Source organism: Lithobates pipiens, unplaced genomic scaffold (assembly GCF_037356315.1).
Source record: "Lithobates pipiens isolate NorthernLeopardFrog02 unplaced genomic scaffold, aLitPip1_a1.2 Scaffold_16, whole genome shotgun sequence".
NCBI lineage: Eukaryota > Metazoa > Chordata > Amphibia > Anura > Ranidae > Lithobates > Lithobates pipiens.
Window position 1 is genome coordinate 319,922,194 of NW_027507748.1, and position 20,370 is coordinate 319,942,563.

The following is a 20,370-nucleotide window of genomic DNA, read 5'->3' on the forward strand; positions in this document are numbered from 1 at the left end:
TTTGATTTACATTGTCCCTTCTATTTCTGTATATAGATGATGACATTGTAATTATTATTATTTTATTTGTATTTTTTTTGTATTTTCTTTATGTGAGTAAAAAATGTAGGTTTGGCAATAAAATACATATATGACTGCAGCATACACAGTATCAGTAAATTGGATGCATATCTAAATAATGAACAATATAGTTCAAATGTCACATATAATATATAAACAATTAAAAATAACGTATAAAATGAATAATAAGTAGATTAATATAAAGGAAAAAACGAATTCACTTCCTTTGCATTTATTCCTAAAACGTGTAAATAAAGAAAACAAAAGGGAAAAGAGGGGAATGTAGGTTAGAGCAGTGATTCTCAACCTCAGTCCTCAAGTATCCCCAACAGGCCATGTCTTGGGAATTTCTCTTAAATAAAATAGCTGTCCAAAATAACAAGCCATTTACACCTGTGCAAGATAAAGGAAAACCTGAAAACATGGCCCGTTGGCGTACTTGAGGACTAAGGTTGAGATCCACTGGGTTAGGGGGTAAGGGACAAGAAATTAGTGAGCAACCAGAATGTCATCAATCAACTGCTAGTTATAATAATGTTTTTATGATAGCGTGGATGGATGTGGGTCTCTCCACTTCAAGGAGATACAAGATTTAGCATTGTAATAAAAAAAAAAAAAGTAACTTTTTCCTAATCAATATACAGCTGTCACATGACCCAGATCTTTCTGCCTGTGATCAGCACAGGGCCAGTCAGCACTGTCCAGACAGAGGGTCAGGGGTCATGCAGCCTTATAGACTGTCAGAGGAGAATGAAAACTCCTCCTGCAAGCTTTAACCTGTGCTTGCTGGACACTGATAGAAGCCACAAAACTGCTATATACTGCTGATAAAACTGCTATATACTGCTGATGAGAAAAGGTATTTAGCAGGTTATATTTACTAAAATAATTGCATTTCCATGTTCTGTGTACTGTGGGATACCAGATGTAATGAATGCAGGTTTCTTAGTTTAGTATCACTTTAAATTGCATATTATGACCCTATCATAGGGTTAGGTTTATTTATTTTACAAGTGCTGCTTTCTTTTTGTTTATTCACACGCTGCTTTCTAATATAGTTTTTTACAAGGGTGTGGGCATATTCACCTTTTGGTGCCAGCAGCTGTCCTATTCCTACAAAGCTTTTTTCCATATTTATTGTCAGCTCAACCAGTCTTCTGACTTCCGAGATACTACTGATCAAAGCAGAATGTATGAGAGCAATGAGATATTATCTTAATAAAAGTTCAAAATTTAAAAAGATTGATAATAACTTTAGAAATGACATTACCATGGTAAAGAATATATGAAGTTTTAGTAATTGAGTTTACACCTACTGACCAGGAGCTGGTAGTCTGCAACATCCAGCCTGCCAGTTCACATATACACTGCATTAGAGAAGAAAATGAGGAGGAGAGCACTTTAGGCAATCTGCCTGGCAGCTATGATTTGTCAAGTAATGCCCTATACATTTTTGTTCCGTTATTCTGATACTTACTAACACCTCCCTTTGCCTACATGGTTTTACATTATGTCCAGTTCTCTGAAGGTGGAAATTGCTCCTGCCTTTTTCCTGACAGTTGTCCATCATCATGATTAGCAACAGGAATGAGCCTTTCCTTTCCCAATGTTTCTTTAGAGGAGAATTATCTGTAGCTTCTGACTTTTAATATTAGGGCACTTACCTGTCCAGGAATCCAGTGGTGTCCTCACCTGAGCTGATTTTGCAGTCAGCTATCGGATACTGGCACCACTATCTTGACTAAGGGAAACCGGCAGTAAAGCCTTGCGGCTGTGCTTGGTTGATGGGCCAACTGTGGGGGGAAGGAGGAGGGGGGCCAGACTTCTGGCAAAACCAGGTACCCGCCCCCCCCCAAAAAGTTGTCAAATGTGGCAGTGGAGGGAGAGGTGGAGGCAGACAAGCAGAGTTTTCGCCTTTTGGGTGGCCAACTTCCATCAGTATGTGACTCTTTTTAGGGTACAATGAGATTGAAAAAGATGTTAGCACAAAGGCAACATTCTTAAAGGCAATGTCTTCACCACAGCTAGGAGATTAACCACTTGCTTACTAGTCACTTAACCACTTCAATAATAGGCACTGTCACCCCTTCCTGCCCAGGAAAATTTTGAGCTTTCAGTGCTGTCGCACTTTAAGTGACAATTGTGCGGTCATACAACACTGTACTAGATTTTTATCATTTTCTTCCCACAAATAGAGTTTTCTTTTGGTGGTATTTGATCACCACTGGGGTTTTTATTTTTTGCTAAACAAACTAAAACAGACCGACATTTTGAAAAAAACTTTTTCTTTGTTTCTGTTATAAAATTTTGTTTTCTCCTTCACTGAGAGACACTAATGAGTCGGCACTGATGGGCACTGATGAGGCGGCACCAATGGGCACTGATGAGTTGGCACTGATAAAGTGGCACTGATGGGCACTGATGAGGAGGCTCTGATTTGAAGAATTGATGGACACTGATAGGCGGCACTGATATGCAGCACTGATGGGCACCGATAGGTGGCATTGATATGCAGCACTGATGGGCACTGACAGGTGGCACTGATGGGCACTGACAGGTGGCATTGATGGGCACTGACTGGCGGCACTGGTTGGCACTGATAGGCGGCACTGATTGGCACTGACAGGTGGCATTGATGGACACTAATATAGGGCACTGATGTTCAGCACTGATTGGGTAGGTACTGACAGGTATTAATGCTGGGCTCTGATTGGCACTGATGGGCACTAATTGGCATTGTGGTGGGCACTGGCAGACTTTATTATTGGGGCACTGATTGGCACATCTGATGGGGCTGTGCTGATAATCAATGTACTGATTGTCAGCATAGCCCCCCCCCCCACCCCCTGACAGGGAGAGCCGCCGATCGGCTCTCCCTGTCAGCGCGAACTGAGGAATGGCATTTGCCGGCACTTCCTGGTTCTCACGATGATCAGCTGTGATTGGTTACAGCTAATCACGTGGTAAGAAGCCTCTTTCAGAGGCTTGTTATCATGATCGGAGATATGGCGTATCAGACTGACACGCCACACTCGCGATCACCACGCTGCGTGCCCACGCGGGCACGCACCGGCATGTTATCCTGCTGGGTGTCATATTACGTCCAATCAGGATAACAGAAGCACTTTCTGGTCGTCATTCTGTTATAGGCCAGGCAGGAAGTGGTTAAACCCCCTTCCTGCCCAGGCCAATTCAGCTTTCAGCGCTCTCACACTTTAAATGACAATTGCATGGTCATGCAACACTGTACCCAAATTACATTTTTATAATTTTTTCACACAAATAGAGCTTTCTTTTGGTGGTATTTAATCACTGCTGGGTTTTTTATTTTTAAAAAACAAAACAAATAAAAGGACTGAAAATTGTGGAAAAAAAAATCAGTTTCATTGTTTGTTATAAAATGTTGAAAACAGGTAATTTGTCTCATTCACGGATGTACGCTGATGAGGCTGCACTGATGGGCATTGATAGGCTGCACTGATGGGCACTGATAGGCTGCACTGTTAGGCACTGATAAGGCTGCACAGATGGACACTGAAAAGAGGCACTGGTGGGCAATGATGAGGCGGCACTGATAGGTGGCACTGATGGGCACTGATAGGTGGCACTGAAGGGCACTGGTAGGTGACACTGATAGGCAGCACTGATAGGTGGCACTGATGATAAATCACTGATGGCACTACTGATGGGCACTGATAGATGGCACTGGTGGGCATTGATAAGTGGCACTGGTGAATGGGACTGGTGGGCACTGATAGGCAGCACTTATATGCACTGGTAGGTGGCAATGGTGGGCACTGCATAACAGCGGTGGCTCTCCATGATCGGGACTGATGTCCCTCTGACAAAAGCATCATGCGATCAGCTGTCATTGGCTGATCACGTGGGAAGGGGTCGGGATCTGCCCTTTACTCTGATCTGTTATCAGCTGAGTCTCATTGACTCGTTGATCACAGAGCAAGCCACTCACTCCCCGCAGGGGGCATGTAGGGGGGGCGCATCCTTGGGAGGATGTACATGGACACCCCCCAGCAATTAAGGCCCACGCTGTAGCTGTCTTTCAGCTATAGCGTGGGTGGGAGGTGGTAAATGAAATACTTTTGGACATTTGAATGGAAATGTATTTAACCCAAAACAACCAGTTAGATTTTAGTGCACTGATCTTGTATTAGTAAAATATGAATTTATAATTAGATGTTGTGGAATATTGTCCTCTTTACATTGTAATTTGCCTATCTGAATAAGTCTGTACGTGGGACTAGACCAAAGAGTTATTTGCTAATAAAAAGTTTTTAGTTTTGTTATTTTTTTAATTTTACTGTCAAAAATGGTTTTAAAACTATAGTCCTCAAGGATATATACAGGAAGGTTTTTTAACGGTGCCATAAACACGATAGAGCCAGAAGTCTATGCATAAAAACACATTTTTATTCATACAAAGATACAATTATTATTGGTATAAAAATAGAGGGAGCAACTTATCTTTTTGGTTGTGTCACACAGAAAGTTATTTTATTTTTTCTTTCACAAAAGTGGTGACGATAGGGTGTCTATCCTGACATGTTTCGCCACTAAGGGCTTCCTCCAGGGATTTTGTAAATAGTCCCTATTCAAAAGACAAAATATGCCATAATAGTATAACATAATACTAAATGAAACAATCAGAAACAAAAACAAATAATCAATAAATATTATTGTTTGCGATGTTTAGAGCCATTTCATTGCTTGCCTCCCAGTGCTTCCGGACAGGGGCCAGCGAGGCAATGCAGAAAACACAAGGGGTGCCGTGCGGCCACAGAAGGTACACAAAGACCAAGCTATAATAGTTAGTTAGGTGTTAATTAATAGGTTCGAAAGAAAGGCTGGACACCAATTAACATTAGTGACACACCAAGGAAACAAATAGCATTAAAGCATACTCACAGAGCAAGTTGCTTATGTAGAAATAACCAAGGGTGCCAGATTTTTTAATAAGTAAAAACTAGCTAAAATATACCTTATTTACAGATAAAGGACCTTTCTGTTAAAATAGTTTTAGCTCAGTAAACAACTTTGGATGTAATATATATTATTGCTTTATATTGTTTTCTATAAATGTTTGATTGCACCAATCTTTGGTATTTCTGTATTGATACTGTGTTTTTTTATTGTAACTTGTTTTCCATGTTCTTTCCATATAGCCACAATATTCCTGAGCTTGTGGCTTATAGCCACAAGCTCAGGCAGATGTTGGAAAATATTTTGTTAGGCTTCAACGCCTTCTAGAGAAGAAGGTACGTATATTTTGGCATAAAAAGTACTTTCAAAAATATATAGATAGCAAAATTGTACCATGGGGGTAAGAATTCAGATCATCCCCAACTTGAAAAAAATTTATGACAGTTTGAAACAAACTTGGGAACTCAATTTACAAGCTTGTTCCTTAGAAATGATTTCTGTTCTTTGCTTGGGAACTCAATTTACAAGCTTGTTCCTTAGAAATTATTCCTGTTTTCTGATTACAATAGGAAAATGAGATCTTGGCCCTTGTTGAGCAGATTCAGAAGTGGTGTCATGAGCATGCCTTGGTCACCGCTTCGTCTGTGTTCGCTCAGGAAAAAAGGAGGTCAAGGAACACATTGAAAAATACACTATTACACTGTATCATGGTCCTACATGCAATTTACCCTTAATAAATGGGGCTTTGGTCCACACTTTTTACAATGGATTTCCGCATTATATCAAAATCCCAAAGCCTACATTAAATATGCAGGGTACAAATCAGATGAATTTAATATACAGAGAGGGACATGTCAAGGTTGTCCACTCTCCCCATTATTATTTGCATTGCTAATTGAACCACTAGCAGAAAAAATAAGAATGGAACCTACAATCACAGGTATAGATTTAGGTGGATGTCATCATAAAATATGCTTATTTGCGGATGACATCCTGCTATTTTTATCCTCACCACAAACTTCTGCCCCAAACCTTATGATTATATTACAGGATTTTTCGCTTATCTCAGGCCTTAAAGTTAATGTCCAAAAATCACTGGCGCTTAATATCTCACTTAACGAAAAGGTTAAACAAACTTTACAAGATTCTCTACCCTTTAAATGGGTAGTTCATAGTCTTCCATATTTGGGTGTCCAACTCACTCCTGATCCTTCTGATTTATTTGCAGCAAATTATCCAACTTTACTGAAGCACGTCACCAGTCTATTATCAAACTGGTCATCCCTACCGATCTCATGGTTTGGAAAAATTAACATTATAAAAATGACCATACTTCCCAAATTCTTATATTTATTTAGAACGCTGCCTATTCATATTCCTGCTTATTTTCTCAGATTGATTCAGCAAAAGGCGATACAATTCACGTGGGGTAAAATAAAACCCTGACTACATAAGAATACCTTAGTTCTCCCTAAATGTATGGGTGGTCTGGGATTCCCAGATTTTACATTATATTATAAAGCAGCTCAGTTGGCACAATTAACAAAATATCACTCGACAACGGAGATCCCTATATGGGTATCCATTGAGGCTATTGACTGCGACCCTTTTATTGTCAACAATTTACTATGGTTACAACCTGCAGTTCGCAAGACTTTAAAAAATCCAATCACTAGGCATTCCCTATCTTTGTGGGATAAACATAAGACTTCACATGGCTTACAATCACTGCATAACCCACTTCTTTCCTTCCATAAAAATCCATCCTTCTACCCAGCCTGGATATATCCTAAAACTTTTAAAGCCTGGTCTAAAGCTGGCATTACTTGCCTATATGATTTGACATCATTGTCCTCGATACGGCCTTTCCCAGAACTATGTGATACTTCGGGGTTACCCCAATCTGAACTATTTAGATACCTACAAATTAAATTTTTTTATACTCCTTTCCTTAATTCTAGTGAAAATCTACAATCTATTTCCCAATTTGAAAAAATCTGCCTCAAAGAACCTCACGCCAAGGGTTGTATCTCTACAATTTACACTCAATTGATTACTAAATCTAACACAATAGTACCTACATATACATCCACTTGGGAAAAAGATCTTGAGCGCACGATTGATCCCAAAACTTGGTCTCATATCTGGTCTAATACTAAATCTTCTTCCACAAACATTTTGGCAATTGAGACATCTTATAAGGTGCTTACAAGATGGTATTTGGTTCCTGCCAGATTAGCCAAATTCACAATTGATAATTTAGGCCTCTGTTTTCGCGGCTGTCCAGAACAGGGTACTTATATGCACATCTGGTGGCATTGTCCTATTGTGTACTCATTTTGGAAAAAAGTCTTTCTGATTATCTCGAAACTATTCGATTGTTCTATTTCACCAGACCCAATGCTAGCTCTTCTTAATCTAAAACCAGATTCTCTCACACAGAACCAATTTAAACTATTCCTCACGTTTCTGATAGCCGCAAAACAGACAGTAGCCAATGCATGGAAAACATCTGTTGTGAATATTTCAGAAACCAAAACTAGAATGAACCAATCTTTTATACATGCCAAAATGGACGCTTTAGATAAGAATCGTCTGTCAAAATTCAATAACATATGGAGACCATGGATTAGATACTATATGTCAGATAATTTTGATAATCGAACGCTCTGGTCATGGTAATTTATATATATATGTATATATTTTCTCTCTCTCTCTCTCTCTCTCTTTCTGGTATAATATTTAGCTATATAAAATATAATTTATACCTGGAGTTAAATAATTGTCTCTCCCCCTCCTTTCTGTCCCCATCTCCTTTTACCATTTTCTCTTCCATACTTCTTCAAAAAACCTTTAATTATACTACAGTATTTGTTATCTATATTGAAGTATACCTAAGGTCAGGATTTCGTTTTGCTCAAATATGTAAAATTGATATATTTCTGTCTTTTCTAGTTTATTGAGCTCCTGACATTTCAGATATAAATAATTTTATACTCTAGTCTTCTCTAGATTATATAATAACCATACTTTTTTAACTTATTTTTTTGGAATGTTTATTATTCCTCCTTGGTATTTTATTCCCTTTTTACTTAGATATCTGTAGTTATAATTTGCATGCATCTCCATAGGTTGTAAATGATGGAGCACCCCTCTCTTATTTTAGTGGGTTTATTTTTATTTATTTGCATATTTTTTTATATGTATTTAATTATTTTTTTATATAACATTTGTACTTTAATGTTATATTTTAATATTTTTGTTTTGTCAAATATTCTGTATTTGTTGTTATTTATTATTTCTAAAACAAATAAATCTTTTGAACGAGGAAAAATACACTATTGAGGTTATAAAAGGTAAAAAGACCAAATTTACATGAGACAAATTAGCACATGAGGGAGGATGTGCCTACAAATGGAATCAAAATACACATCCTAGGCACTTCACTAAGGAAAGCAATTTTGTACCATCAAATAGAGATGAGGATGTTCCTAACATGTCTTCTGCCTCTTCTATTTCTTCCAGCCAATCCACTATTTATCATGATTTGTCTAGGGATAGACTCCCCAAGAAAAGGAAAGGGGACTCAGATGCCCAGTCTTTGGATTCCTTCAAGCGCACCTTCGGATCCATGTATAATTGTCGACCAACATTGGGTCGGTCTAGAAATACTCATTCACGTCCACCTACAACTTCTCACCCTTCTTCTAACTTAACTCCCAGCACATTGGCACTTGTTTTGAACACTGCCACAGGCACTACTTTAGCTACGTCTCTTTCCTTGCCTGCTCTATCAATGCCTACAACACCTAAGGTGAGTGATCATAACAACATTGTTACTTCTGCGAGTATGACATAACAAGCAAATACCAAGCAGGTCCCTTTTTTTTTTTTTTTGTCAAAACCCTGGAACAGAATCAGAGTCCAACTCTGGACAATTCGCTTCCACCGGGACCAATAGAACAACAAAACTTAAATTATAAATCTCTCTTCACATGTTTTGTCCTCTGAGGAAACTACAATGGAAGATCTTATGGCTCTTTGGAGGGAGGGCCAAACCGAAATGGACGACAGTCCTTTCCCTCACCAGAGGCATCCCCTGGTCCGGCCTTCCCCCCACTATTTTCCTTTAAATTGAAAACTTTTCCATTGTTAAGTAATAACCCAAATATGTGGGCCTTTGTCCAACAAACCACTAAAGAAATGAAAAATACGGCCTGGTATAAAACTAAACCTAACAACCTCTCTGCTGACTTTAATTAATCGGACACTTACCTGTCCCAGGGTCCAGTGATGCAGGGCTTTAAAGCCCCACTCGTCTCCCCCTCCATTCGGCGGCACCGGCATTGTAACCCACTGCACACGTGCAAGCGGCGCCTCGTGCCGTGAGTGGCCACGCAATCATCTGGGACCTGTCACGTGTCCCAGATGATTGACAAGAGGGAGGGGGCAGAGCCTGAGCCCTTCCTCCACCGAGGGAAGTGATATCACCAGCCCAGGCACTGAAGGAGGCAGACTACAAGGGACGCCCTAGCAACAGGAATTTAGAGGTGAGTTTAAAAAAAAAATCCAAACTTTTTTTTTATTTTTTTAGGAACACTCATGGTTTTTTTTTTCTTGGGTGCAACTCCACTTTAAACATATCATTTGTTGTCATCGATATATCAATGGCATTCTTTTATTTTGGTCAGGCACGAGAGAAGAATTAGAGCTGTTCATGAACATCATTGACAATGATGAATACAACTTGTAATGTACTATGACTTGTGATCTCTCCAGAATCAGCTTTCTGAACTTGGAAATATTTATCAATGAAGATGATTTACTAGGCTTCTCCCCCTATAGAAAGCCCTCTGTGGGTAATACCCTCTTGCACGCCACCAGCTCTAATCCAGCACCCCTATTGAAAAGCATGCCATACAGTCAATATCTTCGTATTCAAAGAAATTGCAGTAAAGAGGAAGATTTCTCCAAGGCGGTCTGGGAACAGTACTCAAGGCTGCGTGATTGGGGGTATAGCCATATCTGTTTAAAAAAGCATATACTAAAACCCAGAGAAAAGAAAGAACATCTTTGATTATTCCAACTAGGTCCAATAAAACCATCTTAAAATCTGTAAGAATAACAACATCATATTGCAAACAAGATAAACAAATTAGGGGAATTCTAACTAAATTCTGGCCCCTATTATCGGCAGACCCTACGATTAATAAATACATAAAAAAATAACCTGAAATCACCTATAAAAGAGTGTCCTCTTTGAGAGGTCACCTGGTAGATAGCCATTACAGCAATACAGAAACCAGTAGGAATCCATTAAGAACAGGCACTTTTGCCTGTGGTGGATGTGATGTCTGTCCTTTGATCTTAAATAGCTGTGAAATTGTTTTTCCAAATGGCCAAACATACTGAATTAAACACAGGGTTACGTGCCAAACAGCAGGGGTGGTATGACTCATGAAATGCCTATGTGGATGTTTTCTACATAGGCAAAACAAAACATCCTTTTTTTTTCAAACAAATCAAAGACCACATATCCACCATTCAAAAAAATCTGATGGAAACAGCTGTAAGCCGACACATTGGTCTTTACCATAACTTCGACGTACACATAATCAAATTCACGGCCCTTAAACATATACCTACACACACCAGATTTGGCAATGTTAATCGAACACTGCTACAACTGCAAACTCGCTGAATTCATAATCTCAATGCTACTGTATATCCTGGTTTGAATGAAACTGTCAGTTTTAAACTTTTCCTATGGTACCATCATTTGTTTCCACCTTAAGTCGTCTTTTAGCTCCATCTTCTCCCTTGCTTTCCTTCCCTTTGCCCCTTCCCAACCCCTACCCCTCGTCTGCCATCCATATAATTGCCGGATAAACGCTCACCAGTACCCACTTTTTTGCCTATGGGTTCTGTTTGAGCCCTTTGGGTCATTACAAACTCCTTTCCCCCGCTCCTCTCCCTTGAGTGGTGGATGAATGCTGTGTTGTCTGGGACTTCTTGCTGCCTGACCTTCGCTTGCATCACCCCTCCTACCTAGGCAACGGTGCGCCCTGGTCTATGTAATATCTCCACGCAGTGGAGTTTGCACGTCTGCACTCGGCAGGAAATCTGGTGTTAACAAACTCTGTTTGGAAGGGTCACTAATTGACACTGACATCGCTAGTGACACTAATACAGTGATCAGGGATAATACTGTACACTAACACTGTACTAATGACATTGCGCGTTACCCGGAAGAAAAGATGACGTACAGGTACATGATTGTGCCTGTACCTGCCACCTGATCGCAGTATATATATTTTTTTCTTTTAGCCTAGGTTCACACTGACAGCGGGAATTAAATCGTGTTCAGCTCAACTTGCCCGATTTCATTCTCGCATGTCAGTTGCGTTTCAGAGAATGTCTATTGAAATCACACCCCAAAGTCACCAAAAGTAGTACAGAGACTACTTATGGGAATTGGTGCAGCGGCACAAATGCGGCGTCACTGAGTCAGATGGTGTCATTCCCGGCAATAGCCACCAATTCGTCAAATCGCATGCCAAATTGCTGCAATGTGAACCAGGGCTCACTGCACAGTAAACATGGCATTCAGGTGTGGTAATGCAGCAGCGGAGGCTTCTGTCAATATAGTGTTTGGCATCAGGGAACTGCATGGCATTTGTTAAGTTTCAGAAGAGATATTTAACGCTTAGCTTTTTACATGGTGTAGGTTGTGCCCTTGAAGAAACAACAAACAAAAATTCCCATCTCACTTACCAGCCAGCCTACAACAAACCGAATTGACCTTGTCTATCAGTTCATGTTAAAACCAAGGGGTTCCCTTTGTACAAAAAAAACAAGGAGTTTAGTTTGTATACATTTGCAAATACACGCGTAAGCTGCAGTGGCCACGTCATGGCAACCCAGTGTATTGCCATTCAGTGTTTTTGAGGTTTTACAGACTTTATTGCATGTTTTTTTGTCTAATTGAAAGTTGATTATTCAACTACTATTTTTAATGGTTGTCAATAATCTTCATGCTGTTATGAGCATCTGTGACAATAGATAATATAGGAATTCTGATATCCCCACACATTTCCTGAAGTACTAAAGTTATGTTCACATTTAAGCCACCACCCTATTACTTAGCCCTTTCAGTAGATGTACAATAGCTTGGACTACAAATGGGGGGGTCACCATAACACCAATTTATTGGGCATAGCCTGTTATTACTGCACAGTGGAGGGGAACATGTTTTTTTAGTTGATGATGTATGTTTCAAAGCACTAGGCTTTGTCTCATTCATTTACAAGGATGTAGGTGTTGGAAAATCGCTGGATGTATGCTTCTGCAGCAAACTTTTCTTATGTGCCTATATTTTGTACAAGGTGTTGTTTTATCCCCACCTTAACTCAGACCTCAATAAGATGCTACCACGTTTCAGCCGAAGCCTTCCTCATAGCATACTATGAGGAAGGCTTTCACTGAAATGCGATAGCATCTTATTGGATTCTGTCATTGCTGTTGTACAATAAAAGTTCCTTAATGAAGAAGCAATCATGTTGCTGCCTCATGTTTACTATGGATCTGCACTGAACGCTATAGCCAGTAGCCAACTTATACATCTTCCGATATAGCGGTAGTGCTTGAGTGAGTCTTTTTGTGTTTCCATTAACTGAGCTCTAGTCAATGCATGTATGTTCTGTTCATGCAGTTTTCTTAAATTTTATGCTTTTTGTGCATTCGATGTACTGCAATGAGTAAAAGTAACTACATAGATGGTGCATTAAAATTCTTCAACCAGCTTGTTACATTGGTCACACAATCTTAGCATCATTTATATGTCCTTAGTTGACCAGAGTCTTGGGCATTGGCCCAAACTTGTCTTGGCCAACAATTACAAACGTAGTGACGTACTAGACATACTATGTGGTTTATCAGCTCTTTAGCGCCACCCTTTAGGCGCCTTCTGCTAATTTTCTGTTAGAAGTTTGGTGAGTGGTGATTCATTCTTTTCTTTTTGCATTTTTCATTTAGCGCTTTTAATTTTGTGCTTTTCAGTTTGTTTCTCAACGGCCGGTCGTCAACCAGACATGTGGCGGAATCGGAGGAGATTGTGCGTTATTGGCCTTGGAGTTATTTGACATTATTTTTTTGGTTGAATAATGATTTGATTTGGTATATTTTCTATATTTTTTGGATGCATAGAATGCAATTTTTGGTTAAGTTCTATTGGCAGATAGCATATCTAATTTAATTTTTTAATTTTTTTGAATGCACAAAAAAAATGTGTAGAATAATACTTGGCTATGTGTTTTAAGTCAAATGACAGATTGGGAGTAGACAGTTAGATTTTAAAAAATACAATGTAAAATTGACAAGGGACAACAACATAGTTGTATCTTTGATCCTAAAACTACGGGATAATGGTATTGTGGTAACTTGCCCAAATAAAAAAAAAGCATAATAATATTATTCTTGATATTATTCTTGACTAGAAAAAAAAGCCTTTAAAAATTTGTTTGCAATAACTCCATCAGTATCACCAGCAAAGCAGCTTCATTATTATTATCCCATTAAAGAAGAAGAGAATTGTGCTCTGCATTTGGAGATTTCATAATATGCCACTTCACGAATGTTAATTTTCCAATATGAATGCTAGTTTACAAGACCGACCGCTTCTGGCTCATCCTTGCTTCCGAGTATGCATGTTTGTACTTTGGACTTTTGTCCGACGGACTTGTGTACACACGTTCGGAAAATCTGACAACACACATTTGCCCGCGGAAAATTTGAAAACCTGCTAGCCAACATTTGTTGGCGGAAAGTCCGTCAACAATTGTCCAATGAAGCATACACACGGTTGAATTTACCACCAACATTTCCCGTTGGAAAATCCAATTGTGTGTACGCAGCTTTAGACTTCCTGGTAACTCTATTTTCAAGAGTCTTCCAGGACAACCAGATTTCCACCCTTCTGGTATGTTTTCCATATATTTTGTTCAGGTTTCGGCTTCAGATTCTTGACCAGTTCAACAGAAGGACTTTTCTTTTAAAGTATTTTTAGTGATGCATTTCCTGTTTCTGTTAAAGGAGGTGCCTATATCTCACGGGCTGTCCTGGAAAATTCATGGAAATAGAGTTCCCTTTTCTCATGGAAATGTTGCTTCCAGCTCCACCAATAATATCATGGTGTTGCTTTTGAATATCTGCAAATTTAATATTGAATATTGGCATTAAATATTAAAAGTCTTTTAGTAAACTCTTCAGGAATCTCACAAAATATTTTAATAGATAACTCATTAGCATGATTTAAAAATATATGTATTTATTTAAAAAATAGATATATAAAATGTTTATTGATATGACTCTTTTATGAAATATACATCTCTTGAAATGTCAAAAAAACTACATAATGTTAAATTACAGTTTAGCATAATGCATATCTATTTAAGAACAATCCAAAGAACAGTTCAAACTATTCATGTCCACTTGAATAAAACATTAAAAAAAAATTGCTTATACTGTGGATAACACAAATGTTTACTGCCATATTATAGTGTATAAGTAAATTAATAAAGAACAACTGTGAAGATAGATAAGAACTTCTGCTATAATAATGGTAAAGTAAAATTTTTTTTGAAAATCTACTCAATGAGGATAACATGTTTACTTGAAAAAATAAAGTGCCAAAAAGAATTGTGTTTTTGACTTCTACAATACAGTATACTATAATAGAAATGTTCACATGTAGGGTGAATTTCCCAGCAAAAATAAAATAAAATGTTCAGTTAAGAATTTTTTATATACCGAGTGACCAGTACTCTTCTGCACACAGAAGAACCATACATGCCTCATCGCATGTACGCTTTATGCATGTGCACACACATTAACCTGGATAAGCGTGCTCATGAGCACAGATATTTTGGTGACCAGCGGCATATTTAAAGCTGCACAACTATGCTTTTGTCTACTGATTCTGTACTTCTGCCCACTGTTTGTTGCTGACTCCTGTTTGCCTGTCCACGCACCAGAGCTTCTTCATCTGCCAGCTACTAGTTGCTTGCTGCATAGACTTTAGTATATCCTGGCCCGGATCACATTCAGGCACCTGTGTCACCCTGCTCCCCTGTTATTCCCTGTCCTTAACCCCAGGGAAAAAGGAACAGGAGGTCTAAGGGAAGTCCTCTTGTCAACTCAGCCTTGACCAGGTACATGACACCTTCCCTTCATTCTGCTTTTGTTTCTTATACCTAGGCATAGCTTTTTAGATGAAGAACATAATTACTACCCTAAGATGAGAGAAAACCCCAAGCAGCAGTTTGAGAAGAGACTCTGACACCCACCTCTTACATCCATCTTCTTTTTGATAATGAAGAGACTAGGTAGTCTGCAGTGACGCAGGATAAGCACTGTTCCTCTGGTGTCCATGATAGTAGATATGGCCAAAGTTCGATGGGGGTGGGGATTAAAGTTAAAGTGGTTCTAAAGCTTCAAGGTTTTTTACCTGAATGCATTTTATGCATTCAGGTAAAAAGCCTTCTGTGCTGCAGGAGCCCCTCTGGCCCCCACCCTTATTCTTAGCTGAGCCCAATCTGATTCAGCGATGTGCACGAGAACAGTTGTTTCTCTCTTTATTGGGCAGATTGATAGCAGCAGGAGCTATTGGCTGTCAATCAACTTCAGTGACGAGGAAGTGGGTCAGAGTCTCGCTGCCTGTGCCGATGGGCACAGTAGCGGAGCATGGGAGCTAGCATGCATAGATTCCCTCAGGGAAAATGGTAGAGAAAGGGTCCTAGAGCGGCAGCAGGGGACCCCAGAAAAGGAGGATTGGGCTGCTCTGTGCATAACCATTGCACAGAGCAGGTAAGTATGACATATTTGTTATTGTAATAAAAAAAAATTAAGGTTTAATATCACTTTAAGAACAAGGCATAGGGCCAGATGTTGAATAGCTCCAGATTTGCTGGACTTGTCCCTTAGTACAAGCTTTTCCAGGTAAGGTGGTATGGAAGTTGATGTTTTCTTTCTTTTTGAGTACTCATAATTCAGAAATCCCCTATCTGCCACCTGCAAAAACAGGCCTACTGCACCCAAGGGGAAAATTACATGGTGGTTATTGGTGAGTGAAATGATGAAACGCGTAGCTTCTTAATTTAGGCCAATTAGACCCTCTTGATTTTTACTATAATGCAGTCAGTCTGCATATGCAGTAATACATTTGCCTCTTTTTACTTTTACTGTTAGAAACCCTGTGTTGGCAGTACTAGAAGATTCAAAACTACCCTCTCATAAACAAAAGGAGCAGCCTAGCTAAATGAAATGACCCACTGAACACTGTTGTAATAAACAGTTCTGCTTACAGGGAGTAGAATGATTTGCTGGCAGCACCTCCCTTTGGAAAAAAAGGAAGACATTCTTATTACTGTATATGCAGCCTGAATGCATTACAATAATAAATTAAGAGGATTCAATTCATCTTTAAAGCGGTATTAAACCCAAAAGCAAACATTTATTATATTGCAGCTTACTAATTCTTAGATGTGGTGGCTGCATTCGTTGTCTTTTTTTCTTTCATTTTCATCTGGTGATCTGGCCAGTAATTATGTTGTTTTTCAAAAGAACAAGCTCACTTTCAAACGTAGTAGTTAGAGGGTTAAGACAAACGATTTACTACTGAAAGGGGTGTTTACAATATTCATTTTTTTTCTAAAAAAACCTTTATCCCAAAAGGAAAAAAAAAACTGTCTACTGTAACTGCTTATAAAACATTAGCTGGAGCTTGGCTTTAATGTTTTAGTGTATCTAAATCTGCTGGTAAATCTTGCACTCCCCTCCCCCCAGATTAATAATACTGCTGTCCAAAGGTGGCCCTATATACATTCTTCCAGATTGGGGGCACTCTAATACGGGAAGTGTGTTGTTGGCCAGAGCCCCAGGTGAAAACAGAGGGAAAAAAGTGAACTAATGCAGCCACCACATCTGGTGGTTGATAAGCTACATTATAGTATATTTTTGTTTTTGTGTTTAATACCGCTTTAAATAATTTTGGAAGCTCCTTCTGAATGTAGTCACACTGTGAAGTAGCTGCATTCAGAAATTGTAGTCTATTTTTTTTTTTGTTACCTTGTATCATATCAAAAAGCTTTAGTTATTATATTTTAAAGGATAATCTCAAATCTTTGAAAAGTTATCATTTTCAAAATGTTTGGCCATTTTTAAGATTTCTTAGTATTTCAGTGCTCTGCCACGACAAAGGAACATCTAGTACAAAAACTGTTAATTTTCACCAGTTAAGGGGTATTGTTACCTGCTTTTTGTATTGTCTAATATGTTTATTTAGCTTTATGTTATTTGAGGTATATATTTATCAGAAAAATGTTGATATATGTCAACTTAAAGTTTCACTTTTCTTAAAAAAAAGTGCTGTTAAATCTAATACATTCTATTTTCCTTATTTATGAATAAAATACTTAGCTCAAGCAAATGTTTGTTTAATATTAGCATTATATTTCAAAATACATCTTATTCGAGCTTACTGCAATGTGAACTCTATCATAAAAAAGAAAAAGAAAAAAGCTGTAATTGCTGTGTGCTGTAATCAATATATTTGCAAAGTAATAGTTATCACTAAAAAACAAACAAAAAAAAAACAAAAAAACTGTTTGGTCATGCTTATTGCTTCTAAATCTTGCAAAGATTTGCTGTTGTATTTAGTTTTGTATCCACCTTTTTTAACACACTCCTGCTGTTTTAATATTTACAGCAATATTACACCATACACTCTCTCAATATAATCTCTCATATTAGCCTTAGAGCACCACAATGAATGCCATCATCTTACCAAATCCTGATACCTACCCAATTTACTAATCTTACAGTCCTATAATTCATTTTAGAAGACTGACTTCTCTTTTAGCAATCACATTTTTTTGCTACTAACTAGCCAGGAGAAGATTGTGGCCTCCAGGCTTTTTACTAGTGGCTGGTGTTTGCTTTAAAGGGAAGGAAAGGGTTACGTACATGTAGAAAGGGTTCAGCTTAATGCAAATAATTTTATCAACATATTTTAATGTTAAAAAACAAAAACAAAAAAATCCTTCCTTCTATTTATAGTTTGTAATCATGCATGTACATGTGGCAGCCATATTTGATCATGACATTAACTCTGCTTCCCGTTTTTCAGTGCTGCCCTGCTTTTTCTCACAACCCAAGTCTATGAGTTGTCTTACATATATGAGATATATTTTAATGTGCCATGAGCAATATGTACAGTGTGTGCTATAATGTGCAATGCATGATTATGTGATGAAATATGCACCTTTTTTTTTAATGTATTTTCAATATAACAACATCTGAAACACTCAGTTAAACAAATGAAAGCTTTCATCATTCCCAGTGATTTCTAAAGCATGGAGAAGAGGGAAATCCATCACGTTTTCTTCTTCCACCAAGAACACACTGTCTTCTTGGTGTTGGCTGTGAAACCACATGTTCTCATAATTTTGGGGACTGGGAGACACATCACATAAGAGTGGTTGTGTGGAGTCAGACCTCACATAGATCGAGGTTGGAGGGCTTTGTTCACGGTAGCCTCCAGTGATCACCTGAGCATACTGTACAGTGTCCGTATTTACATAGAACCTCCAATTATTTATTTCATTTGTCTTGGTCACAGGTGCCTCTTTAGTATGATTTTCAGTGAGTGGTTTCGTTTCTTGCAATCCCTCCACGATGGATAGATCACTTGTTAAGAACTGAGAAATATCAGTGGGGTTAACCATTAATCTAGGCATCTAGAAAGAGAAAAAAACAACATTTAAGCAATGCTTTAGTAAAGCAGAAAAAAATTTATTTTTTATTTTTACTTAGGGTAAAAAAGTTAATTCTAAGCCATGTTCATGTTTCAATGTACCCAGGAGTAAATATTCTGCATGGTGCCGGGAACTTTGTCTATGAATTTTAGCAGAATTGTTACTGTAGGACTGCATTTATTTCCTTAGTTATACCTACTGGCAGAGATTTCTATCTCTTCCCTTTGTCAAGCTATGTTCAGCTTGATGCCTGTTCCTTATAGCATTTCTCTACTTTTTCTGTCTACTTAGAAGCATCTGCAAATGGCTCCATAATCTGCATTTGCGCCAGCTCTCTTGTTTACTGTAGCACCCCCTTGTTTGCACTGCACATAGCATTGACATCAAGACTTTTTACTATGTTTTCTACTTCATGTCAATTAAAAAAAACTCCTGTTTTAAGACACTTAAAAAAAAACATGTAAAAACTTCAGTTTGCAAACTGAAAAAAAATATATTTGTGCGGTATAACAAATAACAGCTTTTTATATAGCAGACTGCAGGGCACCACAAGCACAAGATTAACAAATAACAGCTTTTCTCATAGCGAACTACAAGGTACCACAAGCACAAGACTAATGCGGCGTACACACGGTCAGAATTTCCGACAACAATTGTTCGATGTGAGCTTGTTGTCAGAAATTCCGACCGTGTGTATGCTCCATCGGACATTTGCTGTCGGAATTACCGACAACAAATGTTTGAGAGCAGGTTCTCAAATTTTCTGACTACAAAGTAATTCTGAGTGTGTGTGCCCAAGTTCGACGCACAAAATTCCACGCATGCTCGGACTCAAGCAGAAGGGCCACACTGGCTATTGAACTTAATTTTTCTCGGCTCATCGTACGTGTTACATGTCACCACGTTCTTGGTGATCAGAATTTCCAACAACATTTGTGTGACTGTGTATGCAAGACAAATTTGAGCCAACATCCGTCAGAAAAAAAATCCACGGTTTTGTTGTCAGAATGTCCGATCGTGTGTACAGGGCATAACAGTCTGTGGCCAGGAAATCTTTTTCAGTGGTGCAGTGTGTATGTGTATGGGTGGGTGCCAAGGCTTTAGTATGATGCGGCCTTGGGCCCATAGTTACTAGTTTTACTACTTAATGTAAAATATGTACATTGATCAGTGCAGTGTAAAGATTACATTACCTGCTCCATGGAAGAGGTCCATTTGCCCATACGGCTTTTTGCTGGATCTGGAACTGTTGGCCAGAGTTGATTCTTCATCCTGTCAAAGCAAAAAAACAATCATTACTGGTGAAGGAGGCATAGACAATTACATTTTTGCAAAATACCAAGCCACAAAATAAAGGTATAGAAACAATATATTTAAGCTGATCTTGAACAAAGTTGGAATATGAGGAATATTTTAATCAGTGCTTGAAGTGAAACAAAAGATAATAACTTTAAGGGGTTGTACTGATGGAAGAAGTAGAAGTACAGTTTTCAGGTAAAGGCTTAGGCCCCTTTCACACTACCGCAACTTCAAAGTTGTGCGGTTTTGCTGCGATTTCGGG

The 20,370-nt window shown here is 38.5% G+C and overlaps 1 protein-coding gene across 2 annotated transcripts in view; it reads right to left on the reverse strand.

Annotated features, from left to right (window-relative positions):
- Positions 1-14,303: 14,303 nt before the first annotated feature.
- Positions 14,304-20,370, reverse strand: part of CSF3R (colony stimulating factor 3 receptor) — an 87,462-nt gene continuing 81,395 nt past the window's right edge. For both annotated transcript variants that reach the window (XM_077481692.1, XM_077481691.1), the window contains 2 exons: positions 20,003-20,081; positions 14,304-18,791 (listed from right to left, as the gene is read on the reverse strand). In XM_077481692.1, coding sequence (XP_077337818.1) covers positions 18,360-18,791; positions 20,003-20,081 — 511 coding nt within the window. In that variant the 3' untranslated portion in view covers positions 14,304-18,359. The remainder of the gene's footprint in view (positions 18,792-20,002; positions 20,082-20,370) is intronic.